Source organism: Neopsephotus bourkii, unplaced genomic scaffold (genome assembly GCF_033783945.1).
Source record: "Neopsephotus bourkii isolate Nb327-2 ecotype Australia unplaced genomic scaffold, CSIRO-AGI_Nbou_v1 NB_256, whole genome shotgun sequence".
NCBI classification, from domain to species: domain Eukaryota; kingdom Metazoa; phylum Chordata; class Aves; order Psittaciformes; family Psittacidae; genus Neopsephotus; species Neopsephotus bourkii.
Genome location: NW_026900765.1, coordinates 1,165,037 through 1,192,237, shown reverse-complemented (window position 1 = coordinate 1,192,237; position 27,201 = coordinate 1,165,037). Strand labels below are relative to the sequence as shown.

The 27,201-nt window shown below is 38.2% G+C and overlaps 1 protein-coding gene across 7 annotated transcripts in view; it reads left to right on the top strand.

Moving 5' to 3' along the window:
* Window positions 1-26,461, top strand: part of CSNK1G3 (casein kinase 1 gamma 3) — a 58,192-nt gene extending 31,731 nt beyond the window's left edge. For 3 of the 7 annotated variants that reach the window (XM_061346031.1, XM_061346025.1, XM_061346030.1), the window contains 6 exons: window positions 4,560-4,708; window positions 5,724-5,819; window positions 6,433-6,528; window positions 14,123-14,229; window positions 14,596-14,619; window positions 26,140-26,461. In XM_061346031.1, coding sequence (XP_061202015.1) covers window positions 4,560-4,708; window positions 5,724-5,819; window positions 6,433-6,528; window positions 14,123-14,229; window positions 14,596-14,619; window positions 26,140-26,194 — 527 coding nt within the window. In that variant the 3' untranslated portion in view covers window positions 26,195-26,461. Of the gene's footprint in view, window positions 1-4,559; window positions 4,709-5,723; window positions 5,820-6,432; window positions 6,529-14,122; window positions 14,230-14,595; window positions 14,620-22,475; window positions 22,989-26,139 lie in introns of those variants that run through there. The other 4 variants (XM_061346032.1, XM_061346028.1, XM_061346026.1 and 1 more) reach the window with 4 other exon arrangements.
* The last annotated feature ends 740 nt before the right edge of the window (window positions 26,462-27,201 follow it).

Genomic DNA, 27,201 nt, shown 5'->3' with positions numbered 1-27,201 from the left:
GATACAGGAATAATTCTTTGAAGTGGCAGTAAGCTAATGCTGGTGTTCTTCAAAGATAGTTTCTTCTAAAAGAAACATAAAAAAAAATACATACACTTACAATGATCAACTTGACTACACTTGTATCTTCACACGTAAAATTTTGCATCTCAGATTTGATAGCTTACCCATTTTTAAAACAAGCTGCATTAGCAACCGCTTGAAATAATATCTAAAGTAACTTGCAAGTAGTTTTAGTTATCACTTCTGATTCTTTTTAAGTGCACAAAGAATTGATGAGGTATTGAAAAATTGGAGAGAAACAAATTTGACATTTTTAAAAGATTGGGCTAACCAGCTTGACACGCACATGACACCAACATGATTTTTCCAAAATAAACACTCTGAAAAGTAATTGCAATATCATTGATAGGCTGAGAATATCCTTGGATTTGCTGAGAATACTTCTGGGTGGTTTGATTTCCTTTTGTTGAAGGAATTCCTGTTCACAGTGGGCCCTGTGGACAGGAGGCAGATGTTTAATGTCATGACATTAAACATTTGTTTTTGATGCTCTTTTTAAATATCCTCAGAAGTAATCAAGATGAATCTACTATAGGAAGAAGAGTGTAAACCACTTTGAAATGAAGTACGTTGTTGCTGAATTTCAAACATGAAATGGCATTGCATAGACATCTATGTTGTATCTGTTCAGTATCTGAGAATTTTGTGTAATTGAGAATGTCTGTTAAGCTTACGTATGATAAGTTTGAAATCTGTAGGCTTTACAGTGGGGATAGAATTGAAGGATCCTGACAGTTTACAAATACACCCTTAAAAATATAAGTACAATTCAGTAAATCATATTCAAGGTACTATATGAAGGTAAGATTGAATCAAAATTAAGAATTATTGGGTGTGGAATGATTACTTAGGTAATGACTTAAAATCAGTTCCAAAGTAAGTGCAAGTGAACAGTATCATGCTTCTGTATTAAAAAAAAAGAAAAAAAAACACTGTATACTAAATCAGATTATATGAACAGGGTATAGCCTGATAGACACATGAATTGCCATTTCCACTCTACTTGATTCCACAAAGCATCAGCTAAAGAAGTGTGTTCAGTTCTGGGGACTCTACTTGAAGAAAATATGTCTTATTTTAAGGGTATCTCACAGAGAAGTGGCAGTTCTTATGTGCAATATTTGCTAGACTTATCGACAAAGACTTGAAAACGTAAGGATTGTTTTAGTCAAGATTGTGAGGGAAAGAAGTTCTTCTGTAACTTTGGGCTGCTACAAACATGAAAGGGATCACTGTGCTGCGTCTACAGCAGCTCAACAATGTAATGGATGTAATTCAAAACAGTTTAGATTTGAACTCCTGTGTTTCAGGTATAGTGTGAACATGAAGGGATTGCCATTACAAGGAAGACTGTGAAGCTTCTTTCACTAGGCTTTGTGAAAACAAACCAGACAGACAAGGCTGTGGGATAGGGTGGTGTAGTTGATGACCTTTTGAGATTCTTTTCAACCCTGTGGTAAAAATGAGTCCACTATCAATTTTTCTTATGTTTTTCATTTTACTTTCTTCTGTGTATAAAAATAAATAATGAAGTGAAATTGACTTTGGTTACAGAAATTAGAGCAACTGTCTGAACATATGTTTGGTGAATTAGTGAAAGTTTAAATGCAGGGGAAAAAGTCTGTTCTATAGTGTAAGTCACCTGCATCAGGAATGCATGCATGTCTTACATGTTGATTTTTACCTAGTTGCTAGAATCCTTTAAATATGTAATTTAAGGTGTATATGGTGCAATTTGTGGAAATAATAATGCATGAGTAGCTCCATATATCTAGTGACTGTTTCCACCAAATTTAATCAAGTACATGCTTATTGACAGGATTGAAAATGAAACAGAGAAATGATATTTGACCTTGTAGAACACAAAAGATAAACTTCTTTGACAGCACATATGTTCATTTTTATAATAAATGTGTTCTTGTATGTGGAAGTTTTTGCATGTTAGATATCTCAGGATTTTCCATATTTTCCTATCCATCTTTGTCACTCAAAACATAAAATAATTTCAATTCTTTTCAGTCAGCCTGTGGATTGAGATAGCCGATTTATGTCCATAAAGCAAGAGAATACTATCATCAGTGAAAGATAATTTGGTCTCTGTCTCATGTAAAACACCTACCATTTTCATCCTTTGTTTTGTGGAATTGTACTGTCTTTGAGTGTGCAACACTGCTTCTGTTTAAAGCTTCATATAATACATGAGCAAGGATTTAAACTCTGGAGTTTCTACATCCATTGCATGATAAAGTTGGTATTTGATTTTTGGAGTCAGCCAGCTGTGACACATTCAACTGAATTAAGTGCCTCTGATCCAGCCTTCATTCCTCTGAAGACATGCCTTGCATGCTTTTGTTTCCAGTTTACATTGAGAAGGTATGGTTAAAGTCCCTAGCAATGTCTCAATATTTCTTCTTGCCTCTTGAAATGCTGACTTCCTTGGCTAGAATTTCTGAAGAGTTTTGCTTGTATGCTGAAGTAGGCCTTAGATGCCACGGAATTCCTCCTAGCCAGTGCTCCCATCTGCTAAAAAATTGCACTTAATACTCTGTTTTTGTCAGAAATAAGTAATTTGGGTTTTCTTGGCACCCTGGTCCTGAGGTGCATTCTTGACAGCACCAACATGATGTTGCCTCACAACTTTTTATTATCAAGCTGGCCTGAAACCTTCACTTGTCTCTCTTTCAACCCCACTCTCTCTGAAGAAGTTAAACTTAGAATAGCTCTATCTTAGCACTGCCTATGCACTTCTCAGCCATCTTCTGTCGGAAGATGGGTTTCTTACAGCACCTTGTTTGTACCATAAAAAGGTAAGGTTCTCCAAATTTACTGGAATGTGATGTGGGTGAGTGTACAGTGATACTACTGGGCTGCTTCTGAAATACATACCTCTTTCATAGGATTAGTGAGTTCATGTGGCATCTACTTTTGACCTCATTCGTCTTTTGACTTTCTTGTCACAGACAGGTGGCTTCTCATGTACTTTGGGACCATGTGAAAGCCTTTTTGACTTGAGAATGAGTTATCATTTCTCAGAATGGCTTGCCAGTGGGTGATTTCCCACTCTTGTCCACCTGGAAATAATGTCCCAGGGCTCAGGTCAGGTGCTTCACCTGATCCATATCAGATTGTGAGAAACTTTTGCAGTACTCTGTTCCAAACCACTACAGTGTGAATGCCTTCTGCAGTGGAAGGACCTGTAGAACTTGGTCTTTTGTGAAAATTTATTAACATTTATATCTTATTACCATCTGCTCTTTTCTCAGACTTGTATTTCCACATGCCCCTAATTTCACTGACTCCTGAACGAGTTACTGAAAATGTACGTTTGCCATATAGTATTGTACATAGTCACATATCTGAGCAGTTTCTGTATGGGATTTGAAGCTTGTGCTTCAGATATTCATGAGTCCTCCCCTTCAGCCCTTGGATTCTTGTATTATTCTGCCCATTAGGATGCTTGTTCCTTATAGCTGTTTTCTCAGAAGCCCTTCGTGGCTTAAACCCATTCTCAAGAATGGAACTTCTGTATGCTTTACTAACCTGCCAAGAAGTTTGCGCAGGAACTTCTGTCTTAGCTAGCCTAATTAGGTTCTGGCAGCTAGTGTGCAGTCAGTATTTTGTTGCTTTAATGACTAGGAAAGTTCTTTCCTGTTATCTTTACAGGTCCTGGCCCTTTCAGAATCTTCCTGGTTATCTCCACTACTGGGAGATATCTTATAATATCCATGTAACATCTCCCCGAATGCATCTCTATTTGTATGCTGACATAGTATTTAAACAGTCACATTAAACTGACAGATATTTATATCTGACCAGGTATAAACTGGTCAGATACTATTCTGCAAAAGCTCAGGTAACCTTAGTATTTCCCTGCAGTGTTTCTGTATAGGATAATTGCTATTTCTGCTCAACACCTTCACATGGTATGATGCCTGAAACATTCAGCACTGTTTCAGCCTTCCATTGTCATAATACAGTTACAACTCAACAGAGCCTGTACTGAATTATTTGTGAGGAAAATTGGCATTCCCCACTTGTGGTATATGTGGATCCTCTAAAGAAAGAATGGTTAGATTCCAGTAGCAGATGTTGAGACACAAGACTACCTTGTAGATTCGTATACCCCCTTCTTTCCTTTTCTTAGGCTTGTCTTTGTAAAATTAATTGGAAAAGAAAAATATAATTGAAAAGTAGAGGTGATTCTCCACTTTTTGGCACACTGTGCATCAGGACTGGAAGGTTGAATGGAAGATCTTGACAGGTAAATTAGTGTGGGGGTTGCTTGGTAAGATATGTTTAGAATATGGAAATTTATTTTGAAGAATACTATTACTATTAAGTAACGTTTCTTTCTGGTAAGTCACAGATTCATGGTGAACAACTGTTCAGATATTATGGTGAGAGATAGAAGTTACTTTAAAATGTAGTAGTAGCTTCTGATTTTTGAGTGCCTTTTAAACAGGTATGGCAATTATGTACATTTCTTATTTATGTAGAGGAAATGGCTACATACCTACGTTATGTAAGAAGGCTAGATTTTTTTGAAAAGCCAGACTATGACTACTTAAGGAAGCTCTTCACAGACTTACTTGATCGGAAAGGCTATATGTTTGATTATGAATATGACTGGATTGGCAAACAGTTGGTGAGTATAGTATAAGGTACTAGTAATATGTGAGGTTTTTTTGTATGACCAGTTTTGAGACATTGTTAGTCTTCAGTTTCAGAATACATGTGCATCTCATGGCTGCTGTTATAGATGTGAACACCTGCTATGACAAATCGGTTTTCAGAGGCATTTTCAAACATAATTATTCAGCTTGAGATGTTTCATATTGAGTCTCTTTTCAAATGTATATTCTTTAACATCAAAGTATATCTGTTCAGTCCAAAATGAGGTGATAGGAACTCAGACTGGTTTCTGTGTTGAAGGAGTTTAAACAAAGGAGTTTAAAACTTTGTAGGTAACTGTCATTATTGCATGCATTTTCCTGCTTTGGGGACTTCCTTGCTACCAGTGTTCTCAACATGTAGAGCAACCACTTCTCTGCACTTGAGGTATATATACACTCCAGATATTTATCAGTTTGTTATGAAGAAACTGTCTATATGAGTTGTTTTATTCAAATATGATGTAGAGTATTGGTCTCCATCACAGTGCATCTAAAGTTACAGAAAATGCTGTGTTTATGGGTAAAAGATTAATTTTGCAGCAGCTCAAATTCTTCCTTATTTCTTTTTTAATAAAAGGGAAGGGAGTTCCGTGTGTAAGTTCGACAATTTCAGATTATACATTTTACCCTGAAGTTTCTTGTGTAATTCTCTGAGAGCATCATAGTATTTTATTGCTAAATCTTTTTTCGGTGTTTAGCATTAAAAATCAGTTCAAGCCTTTCTTTCAGGCTTTTACCAGAATGTTGTAAGGGCTACCTGCAGAAAATAATCAGCCTAGAGTCTTTCAGAGAATTAATGTCTGATGTAGTCAAAATTGTTAATTCTGAAATTATGTAAGTCTTGGTTTGCCCTCTTTTTCTGACTGGTGTTGGCAAGTAGTAACGATTTTGCTTTAATTTGACAGTTTTCGTTAATTTCAATTACAAACCAGTAGCTTTTGGTAAGACTTAGAATTACCTTTTGCTATGTATTATTTATATTTGTAGCCTACTCCAGTGGGTTCAATACATTCAGACCCTGCACTGTCTTCAAACAGAGGAGCATATCAACACAGAGATAAAATGCAACAATCTAAAAATCAGGTAAAGTGCTCATATAAGAGTATCAGTGTTGCTTTCTGTTTTGCCTAACGATTTATGGTATATTGTTGCTTTTGTTAAAACTCCAAAATAAAATTGACTCTCTGTCTTTGGTTTAGTGTATTTCTACATCTCTAGACCTTAAAATGTCCTGAAAGGTTGCTTGTTTGGTGCTGTGGTACAACATACTGATACTTCTTTCAGTTTTAGTCACCGTCTCTTCCCTATATGCTATATCATCTCTTGAGGTTCTAACATGCATGTAAAATATTTTCACTTTTCATTTTTTTTTTTTTAATTTTTTTATTTTTTTTTAACCAGGATAATGACCAAGGTGGTAAAAGCATTAGGAATTTAGATCTGTGTCCATTTATCTAAGCTAAGTAAAAGGGTTGTGTTGGACTTTGTTTCTTAGTTTCAGCTACTTTACTGCTGTGTGAAAATGCATGTGTAGGCATACATAAGTATGCATAAAATCTTGATGTACAGCGTATAGAGGAATTACAGTGTTTCTGTGCTTTTTAAAACTAATACATGTATAATCGTTAATTTTTGGAATTTTTATTTCTTTTTTTTTTGCATATACTCCTCATGCATTGAAATTGAAAAATGATAGTCGACAGACCATAGAGCAGCTTGGGACTCACAGGAAGGCAATCCACATCATTTGAGGGCTCATCTAGGAGCTGATAGACATGGTGGCTCAGTACAGGTATTTTTCTTCTTCTTTGCATGACTTAATCAGTCATCTTCCATTATGTAATACTAGTTTCCTGTAGTGCATGACATGATTACTATTTTCATATTAATGAACAGTAATGTTCAGAATGTTCCTATTATTCCCTACTCCACAGTTGCCTAGCTGAAATAAAATCAGGTGCAGAAAACTGTATATCTTTTATGTATGTGGAATTTCTGCTATGTGTTTCTTAGTGACAGCTAAACCAGCAGAGCTTTCTCTTTTTGAAGGAATATGGATTTAGATCAGTGCAAGCAACTGAAGTTTAGATTTTTGAAGTGCTGTTTGGTTGTATTAACAACTAAACTGTTGACGCAGGAGTCATGGACAACGCAGAGACGATCAATGTGATCAAGCAATTGCCATTTATTACAAAGCCTTAACCTCTTATATACTATTTCTTACATGCACTTACAGTGATTTGGCATATTATGATTGGATACATATCTTGAAGACCCTTAGTGACTAACATATAATTGGTTAAGCACAGATGTGAGAACTTTACCTCGAAAGTTTGCCAACAGTCCACAGTTCTCATTAACTCGGTGAATTCCAGCTTCTTATCTTGCTTGCTTAAGCTTCCTTGGGCCTGTCATGGCCTTGCTGTATCTTTCAGGATTTACGTACCAATTATCCATTCTCCTGTGAGAACACTGTCTCCACACTAAACCACTGTTGACTGAATCCAATGTTGTCCAACCTTCCCCCACCCCTGCCATTGCAGGGTGTTGGAACTCCATGATCTTCCAACAGAAACCATTTATGGTTATGATTTTTACTCTTTAAGCAAACCTCAAATTAAAGTGTTGAGTAGTGATTTTTGCTTAAACTCTGCTACTTTTGTTCAAACAATAGTTGACTAGAGGAATGTTTCACAGGGCAATACTTAACATTTACCAGTGGAAAATGAATAGAAAACAACAATTTTTCCTTTGTTATTAGTGTTTTTCATCTTTAAAGAGCTTTTTTTTCCTGTTTTGCTCTTAATTTTATTATCTGGTGTCTTGTTTTTTGAATATATTTAGGGGTAAGAAGATTGAAATAATATTTCAAGAAATAGAAGTTTTTTATGGAAGGATTCAAAATGCCAGCTGTGAAGTCTATAGGAAGTTTTGGGTTTTCACTCCAAAATTAAAATAATTTAGCTTTGTAAAGTGTTATCTGGGGAAATGTCATGGTTTAACCAGCTGGCAGCCAAGTACCGTGCAGCCACTCTCTCACACCACGTTCCTCCCTTCTTGGGTAGGATGAGGAGGAGAATCCAAAGAATGTAAAACTCATGGTTGAGGTAAGAACAGCTTAATAATTGAAATAAAGTGCAATATAATACTAATAATGATAGGGGAAATAACAAGGAGAGGAATATGAAACTAAAACAGAAAAGGAAAAAAAACCCCAATAAACAGCAGTGATGCACAGTGCAATTGCTCACCACCCACTGATCAATACTCAGCCTGACCAGTAATCTGGGTGTTCTGGGTAACTCCTCCCATGATGTGCTGTGATAGGGAATACCCCTTTGGCTAGTTTGGGTCTGGTGCCCTGTCTCTGCTTCCTCACAGCTTCTTGTGCCCCTCCTCACTGAGAGAGCATGAGAGACTGAAAAGTCCTTGATCAGGGTTGGTGCTACTGAGCAACAACTAAAACTTCAATGTGTTACTGGCATTGCTCTCAGACTGAAGCCAAAAGTCAGAACTGTACTAGTTACTAGGGACAGAATTAACTCTATTGCAGAAGAAACCAGGACAGGAAAAAAATTACTTTCTTTGTCTGCTGCATTGTTGATTCTGACAATCCTAAGTTACCTAAGTTTCTCATGAAGTTTTAATTTGGATAAAAATTGACAATGCTTGAAGAAAGAACGAGAAATCCAGGGGTAAAGAAAACAGTGCTGTAGTCTCATCAGTGTGATAATTCCATATTTTTTAAATTCTTTAAAACCCAGTTCAAACTTTACAGTTTCTAAGCTTTGCTGCTTCAGAAACTGCTGTGATACAAAAAAATTATCAGATAATAATTAATCACTGTGTATCAGGAAAAATTTAAAAATTGTTCTGTGCTTGCCTTAAGTTTTTTTTAAAGTTTACCTGGATATTTAACTTGAAGTTCATTAGTTCCCTCAATAGCATTAGTTTTAAAGGTAGTAATTTATCTTTTGAGAAGTGTATTAATGTGGAATCAAAACTAGATTCAAAATTGTATCCTCCAAAATTATTAAATTTCTTATTTTTTTAATTTTTAGGTTAGAAAAATAGATATTTAACTTGTTAAATTCCAGTTACTGGAACTTCCAAATTTTATAACATATTGCTCTTTTGGCAGTTGGAGCACTTTAAGAAACCTTTTATTTTTTCTCAGGTGCAATGTAACAATTGCAGGAGAATTTATTCCATTGTAATAGGTGCTAAACACTCTTTGGGAGTGGGAAAATATTTTCTAGGAGATACCAGTAGTATTCCTTTATGTTAATATAATGTTCCTCCTTTCATTCTCAAAGAATGTGGGTGTTCTGAGATCAGATCCCTTAGATCACCTAAGACTAAGCAGTTGCCATGTAAAAAGTGCAGTTTTCAGAAGTGCAGCCACTTGGTCTGTCTTTGAAGATTAAGTGTATTTTCAGGACATCTTAATTGTGGAGCTGTCATACATCCTCATTAGAGGCACTTACAAAACCACATAGTATCTTCAGTTTTGTTTTGAAGTTTGAGCCCTTGACTGTTGTCAAATACCCCTTTGTTGTAGTGGTTCTAACTGAATCCTGCTGTTAAGTAGGAGAATTAGCTGGCCAGGTTAGCTGAACTCCTAATTGCCCCCAGGAAGACAAGTTCTAAAAGTGCCTCACATAATTGTTCAAAGGAAAGTTGAGTCTAAAGTATGAAATTAAAGTGTTGTTTATTTTTTTTTTTTCTGTAACATTAGTGAGTCAGTTTTCATCTTTGAGATCCATTGAATTATCCATGTCTCTGCGAGAAGAAAAAAACCCTGGCAGGTAACTGGGAAGTGACAGAATGTTTTTCAGGTCTCTGCTACTAGTCATTTGCAATACTGCTGTTGGTGTTGTCTCTAAGATACTTTTTTAGAAGATTGTTAAAATATGTTAGTGATATGAACCTGTTGGAGCAAGTCCAGAGTTGGACCAAAAAGATGGTCAGCGGGCTGAAGCACCTCTGCTGTGAAGGTGGGCTGAGAGAGCTGGGCTTGTTCAGCCTGGAGAAGAGAAAGCTCAAGGGAGATCTTCCAGTACCAAAACAGGGTCCACAAGAAACCTGGAGAGGGACTTTTCACAAGGAAGGGCATGTAGGGACAGGACAAGGGGGAATGATTTTAAACTGAAACAGGGGAGATTTAGATAAAAGGAAGAAATTTGTCAGAACTATAAGGGTAGTGAGTCACTGCAACAGGTTGCCTGAGGAAGCTGTGCTGTCCCATCCCTGGAAGTGTTCAAGGCCAGATTGGAGGGGGCTTCGAGCAGCCTCGTCTAGTGGAAGGTGTCCCTGCTTGTAGCAGCAGGGTGTGAGCTAGATGATCTTTAAGGTCCCTTCTAACTCAAACCATTCTATGATTCTTCACTGTGACATTTTAAATTTAATTGAACTGAATGTTGGTATGCATGTAGTATATAGCAGCCCATTTTTCTGGTTGGTGTAGCCTTATTAATGAAAACAACTTGTACCTACCAGCAGTTTATTCAGCTACTTCCTGTGTCTGTCTTCTAGTAAACTTGCCTCAGTTCCCAAAAATGTCCGTTGCACAACACCAAATTGTTTCCTTCTCTGCATGAACTACAAACTGCTTATGCACTCCTAATGACTGTACTAATCTGTTCTTTTTTCCCCCCTGACTTGCTAGCTGGTCTCCTTTCTCTTATTCTTTCTCCTTCTGTTTTCCCATTTGGAAATTCTTTAAAAGGAGGTTAAATTAAAAGATCAGGTTAAAGAGTTCCCTGTGCAGTGCCACAGAGCTTGAAAGGTTCTTACGAACTGCTTGAAAGGTTAGATACTTGATATAAACTGCAAGACATATCTCCTTAAAGAAGTCAAGATAGCTGTGAATTAGAGGAAATAAATCAATTTCCCTAAGCTTTTGTGAATTAAAAAAAGTTAATTCTAGTGTGACTGTTTTTTTTTTTTATTTTTTATTATTCTTTTTGTCTTAACTGTAAACTTTTTGAAGGTAAAATACAGCATTCTGTAGTATCACTAAGGAATTGCTTGGCCTTGAAGGCTGGCTTTATTATTTGAAGAGTAGATAATTCAGTGACTGAGGTGGGTAATGAAACAAAGGATTATATCTATGTCTTTTTCAAAGTACTGCAATTTTTTATTGTAACTATAAGCATAAAAACTGGCAAAATTTTGGTTTATGAGAGACTTTTTGAATTATTTTTCAATATAGCGAGTAAAAGATCAGTTTACATACTAATCCAAAACAAAACATGGGACTAGTTAGATTTACTGTTACTGTCTGGGGAACTGGTATTCAGGCTTGCCTCTGTTGTCTTTTAAGCGGCCCTTATCAGGCTTCTGAAGGACCATATGTTTACGAAACTAACCTTTCCCGCAATTGATATGTCTCCTTATTAGGTAGCAGGGCTAGTATTTTGTTTGCCACATGCCTAGAGGATAGCAAGAAACATGATACATGTACTTCTTCCTGTATGTGCTTTTCAAATTAAAGTTTTAAAGAACTGATTAAATTTGAAGAAACTAAATTTAAACCATTGTAAGATCTGTTATCGAAGTGCTTAAAGTTGTTTCATATTTTTCAGTTTAGTGATTAATCTTCCATTTATGTATAATTGAGTACCCTAAGTTAATCTTCAGCATTGCAGCACTTCTAATTTGCAACTTAGTTTGAAACATTAGTCTTCAGAAACTGAATTATGTGAAATTTGGTGACTTTTCACTGAAAAATGTTAATGTAGTTTTAGCCAAATTTTTAGGTGCAGAAGTGTAGCTCCAATATCCACATTTTTCTCAACTGTATACGAATCTATTAAGAGATTAATTATGCCTCCCATCTTTTATTAGGCTGCTGAGGAAATCCAGTCCAACTCAAGTCATGAATAGAGAAATGAAATTAAAAGTTTGTTTAAGCAGTATTAGTTTTGTGTATTGGTTCTTCTTTCTCCTTTTCCAAAGTTACAGCTTTTTATGTAGATCCAGTACGATGCATTTTGTTTGTACCTTGTTTATGGTACATCCTGGCTACAGAATTTGGTGTACCATACCTTCAGTGCAAACACTCTTCCACGTGACTTACTCTGATTCAGTTTTGTTACATTCCCGTATCTTTCCACCTGTGTCATGATAAGTTTTGAGATGATTGGCATGTAGTTAGAGAGAGAAATGTAATGGTTGGTCTAACTTAAGCCTCTGTGCACCAAGCTCAGAAGTGTACAAGCGTTGTCACTGCTTTGTTTACGGTGCATTATCAGTCTATTACCAAATGTACTTTTTGGTCAAATTGCAAAATAGTTTACTGATGTCACAGGGAATTAACTTCTGTCATTGTAGGTTATTTTAGCAAATTACAGAACTTTCAGTTGTAAGATTATACAGTTGAATAACGTTACTGCTATGGAACTAAAGCAGTGCAGCCTGCCTCTTGTTGTGCTTTTGAATGAATCTTTGTTGTTTTTTAAATAGTGTAAATATTTTGCTCTGTTGCAGATGTATTAATTCTTGGCTCTGCTTCTTACTGAGACCATTCTTATAGTTCTTTTCAGCAGTAGTAGACTAGATTGAAACCCAGGCCGTTTGTGATTCTGGAGAAGCATGACTGATGCTGGTTTTCCTACTGCCAGTAAATAATACCCTTTGGTTCATTTACACTTTCAGAGGTCTCAATTCTTTCCAGAAGGATGGATATCATTTCCTTTTATCTAAACTAATCCATACAATAGGCAGTTATACTTGATTGTATTTGGTTGTGTATTTGGTGGAAGTGTCTGGTGTTCCAAGGACTGAAGACTCCTTGATCTCTGTCTCCTTGACAGAGACAAACCAGGGCAAGGCAGGATAGTCTTCTGCTCACTGATTCAAAGATTTATACGAAGTTTGTATCAAAGATTCTTAGAGAAAACAGTCAAATTAATAAGAAAACACCTTAGGGCAAATGCTGCCTTGAAAAGAAAGACTTCTCCCACAAATGGTTTGCTAAAGTAGTTTTCCTACCAATTTCTGACACTGAATGTTTAGTGCTTCTGCCATCCCCAGTGATATGAAACTAAGCTTAAACCATATTGAAACTCTACTGACTTACCTTGTGTCATAGAAATGAAGTCTAATCTCCCAGAAGTCTTCAGTTATATTGTCCAGGATTCAAATAACTGGTCCTGAAATCTCACATTTCCTTTTGCTTTATCACCTGGCTGCATGGGGGTTTTGGCAGTGGTTCTTATTAGTGAAACTAGAAAAAGAAAACTCAGCCTGTTGTAGACATGTGGCATTAAAAATGGCTTAAGTTCAGCAATCTTTTGAAGCTATGTACTTGGTTGCAATAGGAACCACAAAGCAAATCCCAATACACAAGGCTCTGTTAGCTCAGGTTATAAATAGATGGGGCATAACTTCCACGTTAGGAGGAGAGCTTGGAAGGGTGAGGGGAATAGCAACATTATGATGATGATGACTTTCCTTCTCTTTGCTTTCTTCTATCTTAATCTGTGATAATGTTTTCCAGATGTTTTCTGAAGGCTTTTATATTACTTCACCAGAACAATATTTTTGTGTAATGTTCCTTTGCCAATAATTTTGCTGATATTCTGTGCCTAGTAGAGTTCTTGGTACTCTAATGAGTCAGTCAGCACTGCCAGCTGCCCTGACCAGATTTGCACTTGTCTGTATCTAGTTAACCATCTTCCTGGCAGATTCTGTGAGGTGAATAAGCAAGACGCCCCTGGAATAGCGTCATCCAGAAAAGCTGAGAGAAAGTGCTGGGTTACATTTAATTTAAAGTCAAAACAAACATTCCCAGAGAACCAGACCTGTCCTGATGGCTCAAGAATTTACAAAGGAATTTGAGGATAAATGAATGGGAATTAAGAGGAATCTAATTTTTTTTTTTTTGACAGCAGTATGTGTGCTCGTGCTCTGATAGTGAAAAACAAACACCACTGACACTCTTAGGTGTAGAAAATGTCTCATATTTCGCTTCCTTTGGTGAGTACTTTTGAGGTACAGCTGAAACAGGCCACACAGAAAAGAAAACTAAGAACCTTAAATGCACTAAAGAAGCAGAGATAGGGTAAGACAAGACTGACTGAACTGATACCAGGAAAGAGGCTTGTACCTTCCCTTAAGGCTCTGAAGAGACATGAGAGAGATGAGCAAACCTGAAAACAGAATTGCTTTGCTTGGTTCTTTCACTTTGAGTCTGCCATGTAGCTGTCAGTTCCACTGGTAGATACGAAAGAAAAATGGCAGGAGTGCAGGGATGCAGGAATAAACGTGGAAAAGATATTGTTACTGGAATAAAAAGAATTGTGGAATAAACAAAAGTGACCATTTTTTGGAAGATGTATCTATGGCATTAGCATAATTTCAGGTATTTCTGGTGATTTCAGGTAGTAAGCTCAACAAATGGAGAACTGAACACAGATGACCCAACTGCAGGCCATTCAAATGCACCCATCACAGCTCCTGCAGAAGCAGAAGTACTGGATGAAACTAAGTATGTCCATCTTTTCATTTTCTTAGGATCTTGTGTGCTCGCCTACTTCAAAATTTTTATTGTATAATAATTAAAAAATATTTTAAAAATGCCACTCGGTGAGGGGGCAAAACTATAGTGCTGTACTCAATTTTGGCTTTAAATACTTAAATAAAATAATAAATTTTCTCTGACTTGTGCTTTTTAGGCTAAACCCTCAGTAACACATCTCTACACTAGAGAAGTGCATGTGTTTTTGATATTTCAATTAATTTTGAAATAATTAAGATAGTTTTCTGACTATCAAATTACACATGAAAGATGTAAAATTCTTCCTCTGTGTTCCTTCTGATTCTCTTTTTTTCCTCTTACTCTCTTTCTCTATAGCTGCCAGAAAGTGTTGAACATGTGGTGAGTTCTACAGCACATGCAGGCAAAAATAACCCTAGGGGCTTTGTTTTTTGTTAGTTGGTTTAAAACTAATGTCAGAAATCTTTAAAATAAAAAATCCACTTGAAAATCACATAATATGTTTTATTAAAAAACTATTTTTACAGTTACACCTTCAGGACCTGTTTTGCCTGCTTCAAATCTTCCTTGCTTTTAAGTTGTGTAGTCTGTAGTGTACTTTATTTAATACTCTTAGGTGAGTAGTAGAATGTTTTCCTACTTGCTATCCTGTTTTAGAGGGAAAAACATTCTTTCCAGATGTTGTAATATTCAACTAGTATTTTAACATCTAGACAATAACTCACTTATGTAAGCAAGTAACAAACGCTAGCAAATACTTGAAATTTGCCCATTATCTCTGAAGCATAGTATTTACCAGAGTATTAGTCTTTGACAACCTGCTAGTAAATTACTAAAACGTAACTTCAGGGTTCCTTAAAGTCACAGTGTAATGAAAATGGGAAAATATTAAGGTCTGTTAACGTGGGATGGACAACTTACGTATATATGTTTGAGTGCTAAAGGCAGACTTGCAAAATATTCTTCATAGTTAAAGGCGATATAACTTTCAAGATTTTTTTTCTATAATATTGCTTGGAATAGGATTTTACAAATGCATGGATCTAGTTTATCATAAAATAGAGGCACGCAAGTATGAGAGATGAATCGCTAGCATATCAGTCCAGTAACCATTTGTTAATAGCAATAAATTTTGTAGGAGCTATTATCCTAAGTTTTAGATAAAGGGAAATATCTCAAAGTAAATTTTTTTCTTGAAGTTATTTTTCTGCAGGTTCTGGTTTTTGTATATAAGATTTATGTGCATGTGTAGTTAAAAATTGTGAATGGAGGTATCTCTTGTGCCATACTTGTGCACTAGCTTTCTGTGCGAACTGCTAAGACCACTTCTGTACCTGCCATCTTCAGAGTACTGTATTATTATTATCCTGGCAAGAATTTAGTTTTCTTATTTATATATATTTAAAGCAAAAAAAGAAAAAAAAAAAAAGACCCCAAAAAGCAAGGATGTTGATGGCCTGCACATAGACCAATCCCCTATCCCTTCCCTTTGGATAAATGCTATGATAAGCTTCCTTTTGTCAGGTTTATGTACACACAGGAAAAGATCGAATTTCTAAAGTTCTGAGTACTGCTTACCACAATTTAAATTTATACTTAGTTATCCATAGAAAGTAAGAGAATTCTCAGAAGCCAAGGTGCTGCAACTGGTTTAAAAACATAGAAGCTCATTTCCTCTGATAGGAATAACTGATAGACAAATATGCTGTCCTTTATAGCATAGTCTTTGCAGGTTTTGTTACAAATACCTAGTTTCAGTATCCTACTCTTTAATATTTTTCAATATGAAACACACAGATGAGTTTTCCAGTGGTGTCTATTTAAACTGCAATTTCCTCATTCACTATTTTGTTGGTTTTTTGTTTTTTTTCTGTGGTTAGATTAGTTTTTTTATTTTGGCAGTAATTAAAGAAACGCACCCAGCATTGCATCAGATATCAATGTATAAGTATACATCTTTTTATCAGGAATAGTACTTTAGAAGGTTTAAGTAATTTTACATTTAATGTTACAGTTACAAGCTTGATATCAAAAAGTATTGTGAGACATTTTAACATCCATTTGTAGCTCTTACACTGCTGAAGAGTATGAGGAAATTCAAGTATCAGTATTTTTTATGTCTGTGATATAGACATTTCCTTTATAAGAAGACATTGTTGTATCAAAAGGCTCTCACTTTGTGCCTCTTCCATAATCTTTTCTCTATATGAAAAATATTAACAAAACTAGCATCTCTAGCTGATACCTGATTTGTAACTTTTCCTCATACTCGGAGGAGATGAGCATGAATGTTTTAGAAACATTTCATTCTTTGCTGTAGATGTTTTCATAGTTTTAGAAGCTTAGCATGGCTATGTCTTCATTTAAAAGCCTGAAGAAATGGTGCCCTATTGTGTGATTTTTAACTATGAACACAAATATTGTTTAGCTGAATACTAGATCTTATGTTACAATTTCAGTAGGATGCTGTAGATCAGAAAGGATAAGGAATTTTTTTCAGTAATCATTTTATTATTTTGGGACATTTACCCAACACTTCCACTGTTTGATGTGTATTTAAGAACTCACATGCAGTATATATTCTAAATCTTGCGCTTCATGCATCTTTGCTGTTGCTGTGTATAAGTAGCAAGCATGACTTAACAGTGGGGGTTGGGCATTGGGTTTTTCAGTGGACTGTGGGAGTTTTTGGGTGTGTGTGTGTTTTGGGGTTTGTTGGTTTTGTTTGGTTTTTTTTTGGGGGGGGTGGGTTGCCTTGTTTTTGTCAACAGTAGCTTTTGTCCCTGTTTCAGTTACCACTGAGTGTAACAACTAGAGTTGTAAAGTAGGGAGAAGACTAACCTTATCACTGTTATGAGCTGGTACTTGTAGACCTTAATCTTCTACAGATGGTCTTCCAGTTATCACTGATCAGTTAGCCTTTCTTCCTTAACTCTTTGCTAGCCTTAACTCTTTGCTAGCCATCAGAACTGTTGCTTGTATGAAGCATGTGTGATTGGGATAAACAAAAGGCCCTGCCATGGGATGACACAGAAGGTCAAACAGGAAAAGGTGGTTTGATCTGTCCTTTTTGCATTTTGCATTCTTTTTGCCACTTTACTGCAAGGTTAAAATTTGGGTGTCTTGAACACGGACCAAAGTTTGTAGGCAAGCTCTAGTGGGGGCTGGTGAAGCTGGTCTGATAAAGAAGGGGAAGATCAGTTTTGGTAGGAGGCTTGCCAGACTGGGCAAGGAGGCTTTAAACTAGATGTGTTGCGGGAGGGGGGCTTCATTCCATCCCAACACACCCAGTCAGTTGCCAGCACCTATAATAAATGCTCGGAGCAATGTAGATATATTCCAGCCGCTCCAGCCAATGAGCCGGCTTCATTTGGAGCTCGGCTCAGATGCCTCTATACAAACGCCTGTAGCATGGGCAACAAACAAGAGTTGTGTGAACGTCTATGGGGGTATGACATAATAGGCATTGCAGAAACATGGTGGGATGGCTCCTATGACTGGAGTGCTGGAATGGAAGGTTACAGACTTTTTAGAAAAGACAGGCCCGGCAGGCACGGAGGGGGAGTTGCTCTTTGTCAGGGATAAGCTGGAGAGTATCGAACTCTGGGAACAGGTGATCAGTTAACAGAGAGTTTGTGGGTCAGGGTTAAAGGGAAAACACTGATGGGAGACATTACTTTGGGGATCTGTTATAGACCACGTGGTCAAGAGGAATCTGTGGATGAAGCACTCTATAGACAGACAGGAAAAGCCTCACACTCACAGGCCCTTGTTCTCATGGGGGACTTCAACCACCCTGACATCTGTTGGAGGGACGGTACGGCCTGGCACAAACAATCCAGGAGGTTCCTCGATTGTGTGGAAGACAACTTCCTTCAGCAAGTAATAGAGGAGCCGAAAAGGAGAGGTGCCATGCTTGACCTCATGCTCACCAACAGGGAGGGGCTCGTTGGAAATGTGGCACTGCAGCGCAGCCTTGGATGCAGCGATCACAAGAGGGTCGAATTCGAGATCCTCAGGACAGTGAGAAGAGCGTGCAGCAAGCTCACTGCCCTGGACATCAAGAGAACAGACTTTGGCGTCTTCAGGAACCTGCGTAGTAAGGTTCCATGGGATATAGCCCTAGAGGGCAGGGGGGCCCAAGACTCTTGGTTGACAGTCAAGGATCACCTGCAACAAGCTCAGGAGTGTAGCATCCCAACCAGAAGGAAGTGCAGCAGGAGGGCCAGGAGACCTCTTTGGATGGATAACGAGCTGCGGAGGAAAATTCAAATGAAAAAAGAAGTTTATAAAAGGTGGAAGCAAGGACAGGCAGCCTGGGAAGAGTACAGGGATGTTGTCTGGGAAGTGAAGGACCAGGTTAGGAAAGCTAAGGCCCAGTTAGAAATAAACTTGGCTAGGGATGTTAAGGGTAACAGGAAGGGATTCTCCAGGTACACAGTAAATAAAAAACAGACTAGGGACAACGTAGGCCCCTCTGGAAGTTCTTGGGAGGACTGGCTACATAGGATTGGAGAAGGCTGAGGTTCTGGATGACTTCTCTACCTCTGACTTCACTGGCAATGGCTCAGACCGCACCACCCAAGTCTTGGAAGGCAGACGCAGGGACTGTGAGAATGAAGACCTTGGGCTCACTGTAGGAGAGGAATTGGTTTGAGAGCATCTTAAAAACCTGACCGTGCACAAGTCCATGGTACCTGGTGAAATTCATCCGCGGGTCCTGAAGGAGCTGGTGAATGAAGTTGCTAAGCTGCTGGCCTTCATATTTGAAAAATCATGGCAGTCAGGTGAAGTCCGAGACGACTGGAAGAAGGGAAATATAAACCCCATTTTCAAGAAGGGGAAAATGGATGACCCAGGGAACTACGGACCAGTCGGTCTCACCTCTGTGCCTGGCAAGATCTTGGAGCAGATTCTCCTGGAAGGCGTGCTAAAACACATGAAAAACAACAAGGTTCTTGGTGACAGCCAGCATGGCTTCACTAAGGGGAAATCCTGCCTGACCAATTTGGTGGCCTTCTATGATGGGGCTACGGAACTGATGGACAGCGGTAAAGCAGTTGATGTCATCTACCTGGACTTGTGCAAAGCATTCGACGCTGTTCCACATAACATCCTTGTCTCTAAATTGGAGAGACAACAATTTGATGGATGGATCACTCGGTGGATAAAGAACTGGCTGGATGACTGCACGCAAAGAGTTGTGGTCAATGGCTCAATGTCCGACTGAAGACCAGTAACGAGTGGTGTCCCTCAGGGATCGGTGTTGGGACCGGTCTTGTTTAACATCTTCATCGCTGACATGGACAGTGGGATTGAGTGCGTCCTCAGCAAGTTTGCCAATTTCACCAAGCTGTGTGGTTCAGTTGATACATTGGAGGGAAGGAATGCCATCCAGAGGGACCCTGACACGCTTGTGAGGTGGGCTGATGCCAACCTCACGAAGTTTAACCATGCCAAGTGCAAGGTCCTACACCTGGGTTGGAGCAATCCCAGGCACAGCTGCAGGCTGGGCAGAGAAGAGATTCAGAGCAGCCCTGCTGAGAAGGACTTGGGGGTTCTGGTTGATGAGAGAAGGAACATGAGCTGGCAGTGTGTACTCGTATCCCAGAAAGCCAACCGTATGCTGGGCTGCATCAAAAGGAGTGTGACCAGCAGGTCGAAGGAGGTGATCCTGCCCCTCTGCTCTGCTCTCGTGAGACCTCATTTGGAGTGCAGTTCTGGTGTCCTCAACATAAAAAGGACATGGAACTGTTGGAACAAGTCCAGAGAAGGGCTACGAGGGTGATTTGATGACTGGAGCAGCTCCTGCATGAAAACAGGCTGAGAAAGTTGGGGCTGTTCAGCCTGGAGAAGAGAAGGCTGCATGGAGACCTCATAGCAGCCTTCCAGTATCTGAAGGGGGCATATAGGGATGCTGGGGAGGGACTCTTCATTAGGGAGTGTAGTGACAGGACAAGGAGTAATGGGTTAAAACTTAAACAGGGGAAGTTTAGATTGAATATAAGGAGGAAATTCTTTCCTGTTAGGGTGGTGAGGCACTGGAATGGGTTGCCCAGGCAGGTTGTGAATGCTGCAGTCCTGGCAGTGTTCAAGGCCAGGTTGGACAAAGCCTTGGGTGATACGGTTTAGTGTGAGGTGTCCCTGCCCATGGCAGGAGTGTTGGAACTTGATGATCTTAAGGTCCTTTCCAACCCTAACTATTCTATGATTCTATGATTATTGATAGTTGTTTAATGTGCTGCCCCATTGAGGAGACAAATATGAAAACACAGCTATCTAAACACGAGAACTGAAGTTTATTTAGCCTGTTGTGCCAAGGGACTGATGAAGTAGTAGAGGGAAGGGTATTTAACAGAAAAAAAGGTATGATAATGTAGTAGGAAATGTTCATAACAATAATACTGAGATTGCTACCTTAGCTAGTATCTCAAAAGTCACTTTAGATTCTACCTGAAAAGTTGTTTCTTGAGTTTTATAAATTGGTATTATACTGCCTGCTATAAAAATGTTTTATATCATATAGAGGAAGAGGTGAGTGGTCATTAAATACTTTCTTTAAAGAGAAATAAAAGACCATTTCCTAGAAACAGAAATTTTCAAATCAAATCCATTATGCAATTGGAATGCATATTGAATAATATGATAAATTTGTGCTTTAATACTCATTAATAATGCCTCTATCTGTAGTTTTAAATATGGTTTCAAGCAGTATAATGAGTATTAAAAGTGATAATGACACTCCCTCTAGTGACACTATTCTTGGGAACATGACTGCATTTCTATTATATATTCTTCAAGAGATTATGCATATGGATCTCTAATATCAGGGTTACGTCTCTTCCATAAAATTTATTATCAGGCACTGTAGTCTGATCTGTCTTACTCCTGTGTTAATGTGTATATATTTTAAAGTGACATTTATTTGGCCTTGGAAGGTTTGACAGGTCTAGTATTTCTAGGTTGAAACTTTTGATCAAGCCAGTCCTGTGGTTTGCAGTGCTCTTGGAGTTTGCATTCTTTCAACAATTTTTAGCTATAATATATATTAAGAATGGGTTTATTTTCTCACACCAAATACAGTCTTCAGCATTTAGCGGAATTCCCTGAACTAGAATACAGTTGAGTAGTTGTTACACAAAAACAAACAAACCACACAAACGAATGAAAAACCCCAAACAAGCAAGAAACCACAAAACCAAACCAAAACAAAAAAACCTAATCAACAAAAAAAAAAACCACCACAAAACACCAACCAATAAGATGACACAACTCTTACTAGAAATTATAGTATTATGCAAACATTAGAAGATGAGGAGAAAAAAAAAACCAGTGATTTATGTTGGTTAAATATAGAACTCTTGAATTTGCACATTGCATGATGCCCTTCTTCTCTGGTTGACAGAGAAGCAGCAAACTAAACCGGCTATGGAGAAGAATAAGGGAGAGTATCAGATTTGCAGCAGGGATGGATCAAAATTTTCTGGGTAGGAAAGCAAGAAAACCTAAAATTGTCCTTGAATTACACAGCAAATCCACTCAGTCCTGAACATTTAAAAAGTGTGATCTGCTATTCTTTGAGACATGCTCCATATAAGCAAAATACAGTTAAACAGTGAAGAGTTAAAATTCCGGATTATTTTTCTAGAATATAAATTAACTGTCTGCACATCTCCCTGCACTTACTTGTAACCTGTGTTCTGTATATAGTAAAATTATGAATCAAGACAAAAATTTTCTGTAAGCTTTCTTTAAGGCTTGCTAATCTGAAATAGGTACAAAAGGGATTTAGCATCACAGTCCAAGGTAGGATTTCCTCATTATGGGATCACAGGATAATTCACATTGAAAGGGAGGGGGTACTGTATTTTTTTTAAATATATATATATAAATATTTGTCATGTACACATACACAAAATACTTGGGAAAAGATTGAGTTGAAAGACGAATTAAACTAATTTGGACTCCATGCACGTGCATATAAATTCAAAGCTTAAGTGATAGTGTCTGTAGATAGAAGCTAGGAAAAAGGCTTAGTAGTTAGGGTAATATTTCAGTTGCAGTTGGTGGTCTTGAAAAACAGTTATGAGTGTCTTAGAAGTACTTAAAGTTAATATGGTGTATTTCTGCTAACTGTAAAAAAAGAAAAATAATGTAATTTCTCTGTACTGAATTTTAATTTTGGGCTTCCTTTCCAGCAATAACCAAACTTTTTTTTTTTTTTTTCCTACTGAAAGTTATATAACTCTCAGAGCAGCTCTGGTCTGCTTCTGCCCACTGCTACTTTTTCAGTGACTGAGCAACAGGGTGCCTTGGAGGTTTTGAGAAGGTAACTTCTCTGTCCCATTACTTTGGATGTTGTTCTCATCCCTCGTAGAACTTTATTTTCAGACCCTTATTGTCCCTCGTTTTCAAATGCTTTCACCATTTGCGGTGTTCCAAACTAAATCAACAGGATTACTTTTGAATTTTAGTGACATAAAATGCCTGGTGAACTTAAGGACGTATAGATAGCTTATTATGTTTAATGCACTTGAGTGTATAGCGCTTGCAAGTGAGAATTCGGTAACCAAAGTACAGAACTCCAGTGGGCAACCGAAGGTAGACAGCTTGCATGTCCACTTTTGATTGAAAATTGTGAATACTTTCCCAAGTGGAATTTCTGTTCTTAAAGGTGGTGGTCAGGAGCTGGGTGTTGCATCAAAATAAGTAAATGGGGCAAGAAGGTCAGGAAGCTTCCATGGCTGGATAAGGAGCTGCTGAGAAAACTTAGAACTTGAAGAATATAGAAAGTGGAAAGGAGGACAAGAAGCCTGAGAAGAATACAGGGGCGTTGTCTGGGAACCTAGGGACCAGGTCACGAAAGCTAAGGCCCAGTCAGAACTGAGTCTGGCAAAGGATGTCAAAGATAACAGGAAAGGCTTCTCTAAGTATGTAACGCACAAAAGACAGATTAGAGATAACGTGGGCTCTCTTTGAAAGCTGTCAGGAGAACTGGCTACGCTGGATTTGGAGAAGGCTGAGCTTCTCAATGATGTCATTGCCTCAGTCTTCACTGGCAAATGCTCTGACCACAGCACTCAAGTCTTGGAAGGCAGATGCAGGGGCTGGGACAATGAAGACTTAAGAACATGTGGTAGGAGAGAATTAGGTTTGAGATCATCTTTGCAACCTGAATGTGCGCAAGTCCATGGGACCTGATGAAATCCATTTGCGAGTCCTGAAGGAGCTGGTGAACAAAGTTGCTAAATCACTGTCATACTTGCAAAATCATGGCAGTCAGTGAAGTTCCTGACGACTAGGAAATGGGAAAAATAGCCCCATTTTCAAGAAGGAGAAAATGGAAGACCAGGGAAACTACAAACCAGTCCGTCTTACCTCTTTACTTGGCAAAATCTTGGATCCAATTCTCCTGGAAAGCATGCTAAGTAAGGCACACGAAAAACAATGAGGTGGTTGATAATAACCAACATGGCTTCACAAAGGACAAATCCTGTCTGACCCATTTGGTGTCCTTACTATGATGGGGCTACAGAAATGACGAACAGGGGCAGAGCAGCTGACATCATCTACCCGGACTTGTGCAAAGCATTTGACACTGTCCCCCATGACATCCTGCTCTCTAAACTGGAGGGAGAGACATCAATGTGATAGATGAACCACTTGGTGGATAAAGAATTGTCTGGATGGCAGCACGCATAGAGTTGTGGTCACCAGCTCAATGTCCAACTGGAGAGTGTGGTGCTCATCAGTGGTCAGTGTTCGGAGCGATCTTGTTCAGCACCTTTGTTGGTGACATAGACAGTGGGATTGATGCAGCCTTATCAAGTTTGCTAATGACACCAAGGTGTGTTGCACGGTTGATATGCTGGAGGGAAGGAATGGGATCCAGAGGGACTTTGACATGCTTGAGAGGTGGGCCAGTGCCAACCTCATGAAGTTCAACCAAGCCAAGTGAGAGGTTTTTCACCTGGGTCAGGGCAAGCCCAGGCACAGCCACAGGTTGGTCAGAGGAGAGATTCAGAGCAGCCCTGCAGAGAAGGACTTGGGGATGTTGACTGATGAGAAACTGAACACAAGCCAGCTTCAGTGTTTACTCACAGCCCAGAAAGTCAACCATATCTTGGGCTGCATCAAAAGGAGTGTGACCAGCAGGTCGAAGGAGGTGATCCTGCCCCTCTGCTGTACCCTCGTGAGACATCACTTGGAGTACTGCATGCAGTTCTGGTGTTCTCAATGTACGAAGTGTATGGAGCTGTTTGAACAAGTCCAGAGGAGGGGCATGAGGATGATCAGGGGACTGGAGCAGCTCCCACATGGAAACAGGCTGAGAAGTTTGGGGCTGTTCAGCTTGGAGAAGGGAGGCTGCGTGGGCAACTCATACTAGCCTTCCCATATTTGAAGGGGGCCTATAGGGATGTTGGGGAGGGACTCTTCATTAGGGACTGTAGCAACCGAACACAGGTGTATGGGTTCAAACTTAAACAGGGGAAGTTCATGTTATATATAAGGAAGAAGTTCTTTACTGTGAAGTTGGTGAGGCAATGGAACAGGTTGCCCAAGGAAGTGGTAAATCTCCATCCCTGGCAGTGTTCAAGGCCAGGTTGGGTGGGGTCTTGGACAACATAGTCTAGTGTGAGGCAACCCTGCACCTGGCAGGCGGATTGGAACTAGGTGATCTTAAGGTCCTTTCCAACCTTAACCATTCTATGATTCTATGAGCAAGTGATCTGCAGCTGGCCAGCTAATTGTGAGGCAGTTGCTGCACAGTAACTTCTAAGTTATTTCATAGCAGATTAAAAATAGCAAAAATCTGTCTGGTCTAAAGCAGTGGATTTGTTCAAATTGCTGCAATAAGGGAAATATTTAAGGTCTCATTCCCTGTTATATTCCTCCAAGGGCTTAGATATTTTCCTTTGGGATTTGTGCTGACTGATGAGTGTAAGCATCCCTGCTCATGGCAGAGGGGTTGGAACTACATGATCTTTAAGGTCCCTTCCAGCTCAATCCATTCTGCGATTCTATAAGGCTAAAATAACATGTAAATGAAATAGTTTTCTTTGTGCATTTATTGTTTTCCTCTTTATTTTCAAAAACACTTCCTGGACTTCTGCAGTCCTTCTCTGTATTATCTATCTCTTACTCCCACTAATTCTTTTTCCTTTTGTTGTGGGGTGGGTTTGTTTTCTTTTGTTTTGTTTTTTCAGTTACTTTCAAATTGCCTCTATTTACTAAGTGAAATTTGCAGTTTGCCAATTTTAGTTCCATTCATGTAGTATGCAGTAAGGCAGTAGAAATAATGTCAGTATATCTCAATATACTTAAAGGTGTTATTTTTCACTGCAGTAGTATCATCACAGCACTGAGTCAGAATGTTAATTATATTGTTATGAACATTTTCTTTTAAGTTATTTTGGGGAATAACCTTCAGGAAAGTTTTCCCAAGTTTTGGATGATGAAGGGAGGTCAAATTGTTTTCTTGTATTAACAACAGTAGTGTTAGAAGTGCACAGTTCAGGTGATACAATCTGAAGCTCAGGCTTCAATTTGTTGTATTACTGGTTAATGTGAGAGTACTGAGGTAATAGAAGATTCCTTATTCTTACAATTTTAATTCAGACTATAATGCTCATGCTTTTGATACCCTCACACAATTGTCTAAACCTAATATCCATTTCTATTATCGCTTTCTTTATGCGATACTTTTTTCAAATGAAGGTGAAATGTGTCAAAAATATTTATACTTCAGTATCTTTCACTAATAAATCAATCACCTATAATAGAGCTTAATGTGTTCCTTATGCTGGCTATACCTGAACCACATACTTCAAATGAAAGAAATAAACAGTTTAGTTTTGTGATTTCTTTTTATGTCACATGTAATTCATGTCACATCTGCAGGTGCTGCTGTTTTTTCAAGCGGAGGAAAAGGAAAGCCATTCAGCGCTACAAATGACTAGAATCAGGCAGAACATGGGAATTGGTTTATTTGTTCAACTGCTGTCTTGTGATGTTAAAAACAAAAAGATCCTCCCAAACCTTTGTAATGACCACATGTTTTCCAATGGCTCCCTTAGAAACAATGTCATGCCTATGTGCTTTGATTTGGTTCTCCTGCATCCATCTTTTGTTTCTTTAATTCAAGTTTTCTGAAAACTTTAAGGTTTTGTCAAGTATTAATGCTTCTTCGACCATCAATAAATGGACCAATGAAATGGTACAAATGGACCAATGAAATGGTACAAATAAACAGTATCTTCAGCAAAACTAAACTTGAAAAGTATTTCTCCTATCTTAGGAAGTACTAGCAATGTCTTAGCTGAAGACAGATGTCATAAATCTGTTACTTGCTTTTGATACGCTGCTACAAACTCAAGATTTCTTTTCTGGCACCTGCATTGATTTCTTTTTGTCCCAGTTATACAGTACTGGTGACACAGTAATCAATTTGTATCTTCATTAAACCCTCTCTGTGATATCATGGTGAAGTCACTGTCTAAAGATACTGAGAAGGCTGATTTAACTGGTGATAGATGTCTAAATACTATTGAAACTAATGAAAAGAATGTATGTGTCTGGGTTTGAAAACTTGCTGCCATTATGCCTACAATGGAATTGCAGAAAAGCTCAAATAACAAGAATTTTTATATAAAGAATACAAGTTTGTATAATTTAAGTTGTTCTTCAAGTAATAATAGCAAAATTGAAATAGCTTGATAAGAAATCTACAGAGGAATTCTAACAGAAGAAAGAAATATGAATCTGGTTTAAGTAGAATCAGTATTAAAACCTATTTGTTCACTAAGGTGATTGATGATTGACAACATCTTTAAAATATGGATGTGCCATGTAATGTTAGACATCTGTTTGAAAATTATTCTACTCTTTAATTTAGAAAACAAAGGCAATGGAAATGAATTTGATTTTTTTTCCTTTGAGTACTGGCCTATAGCACCAAAAATT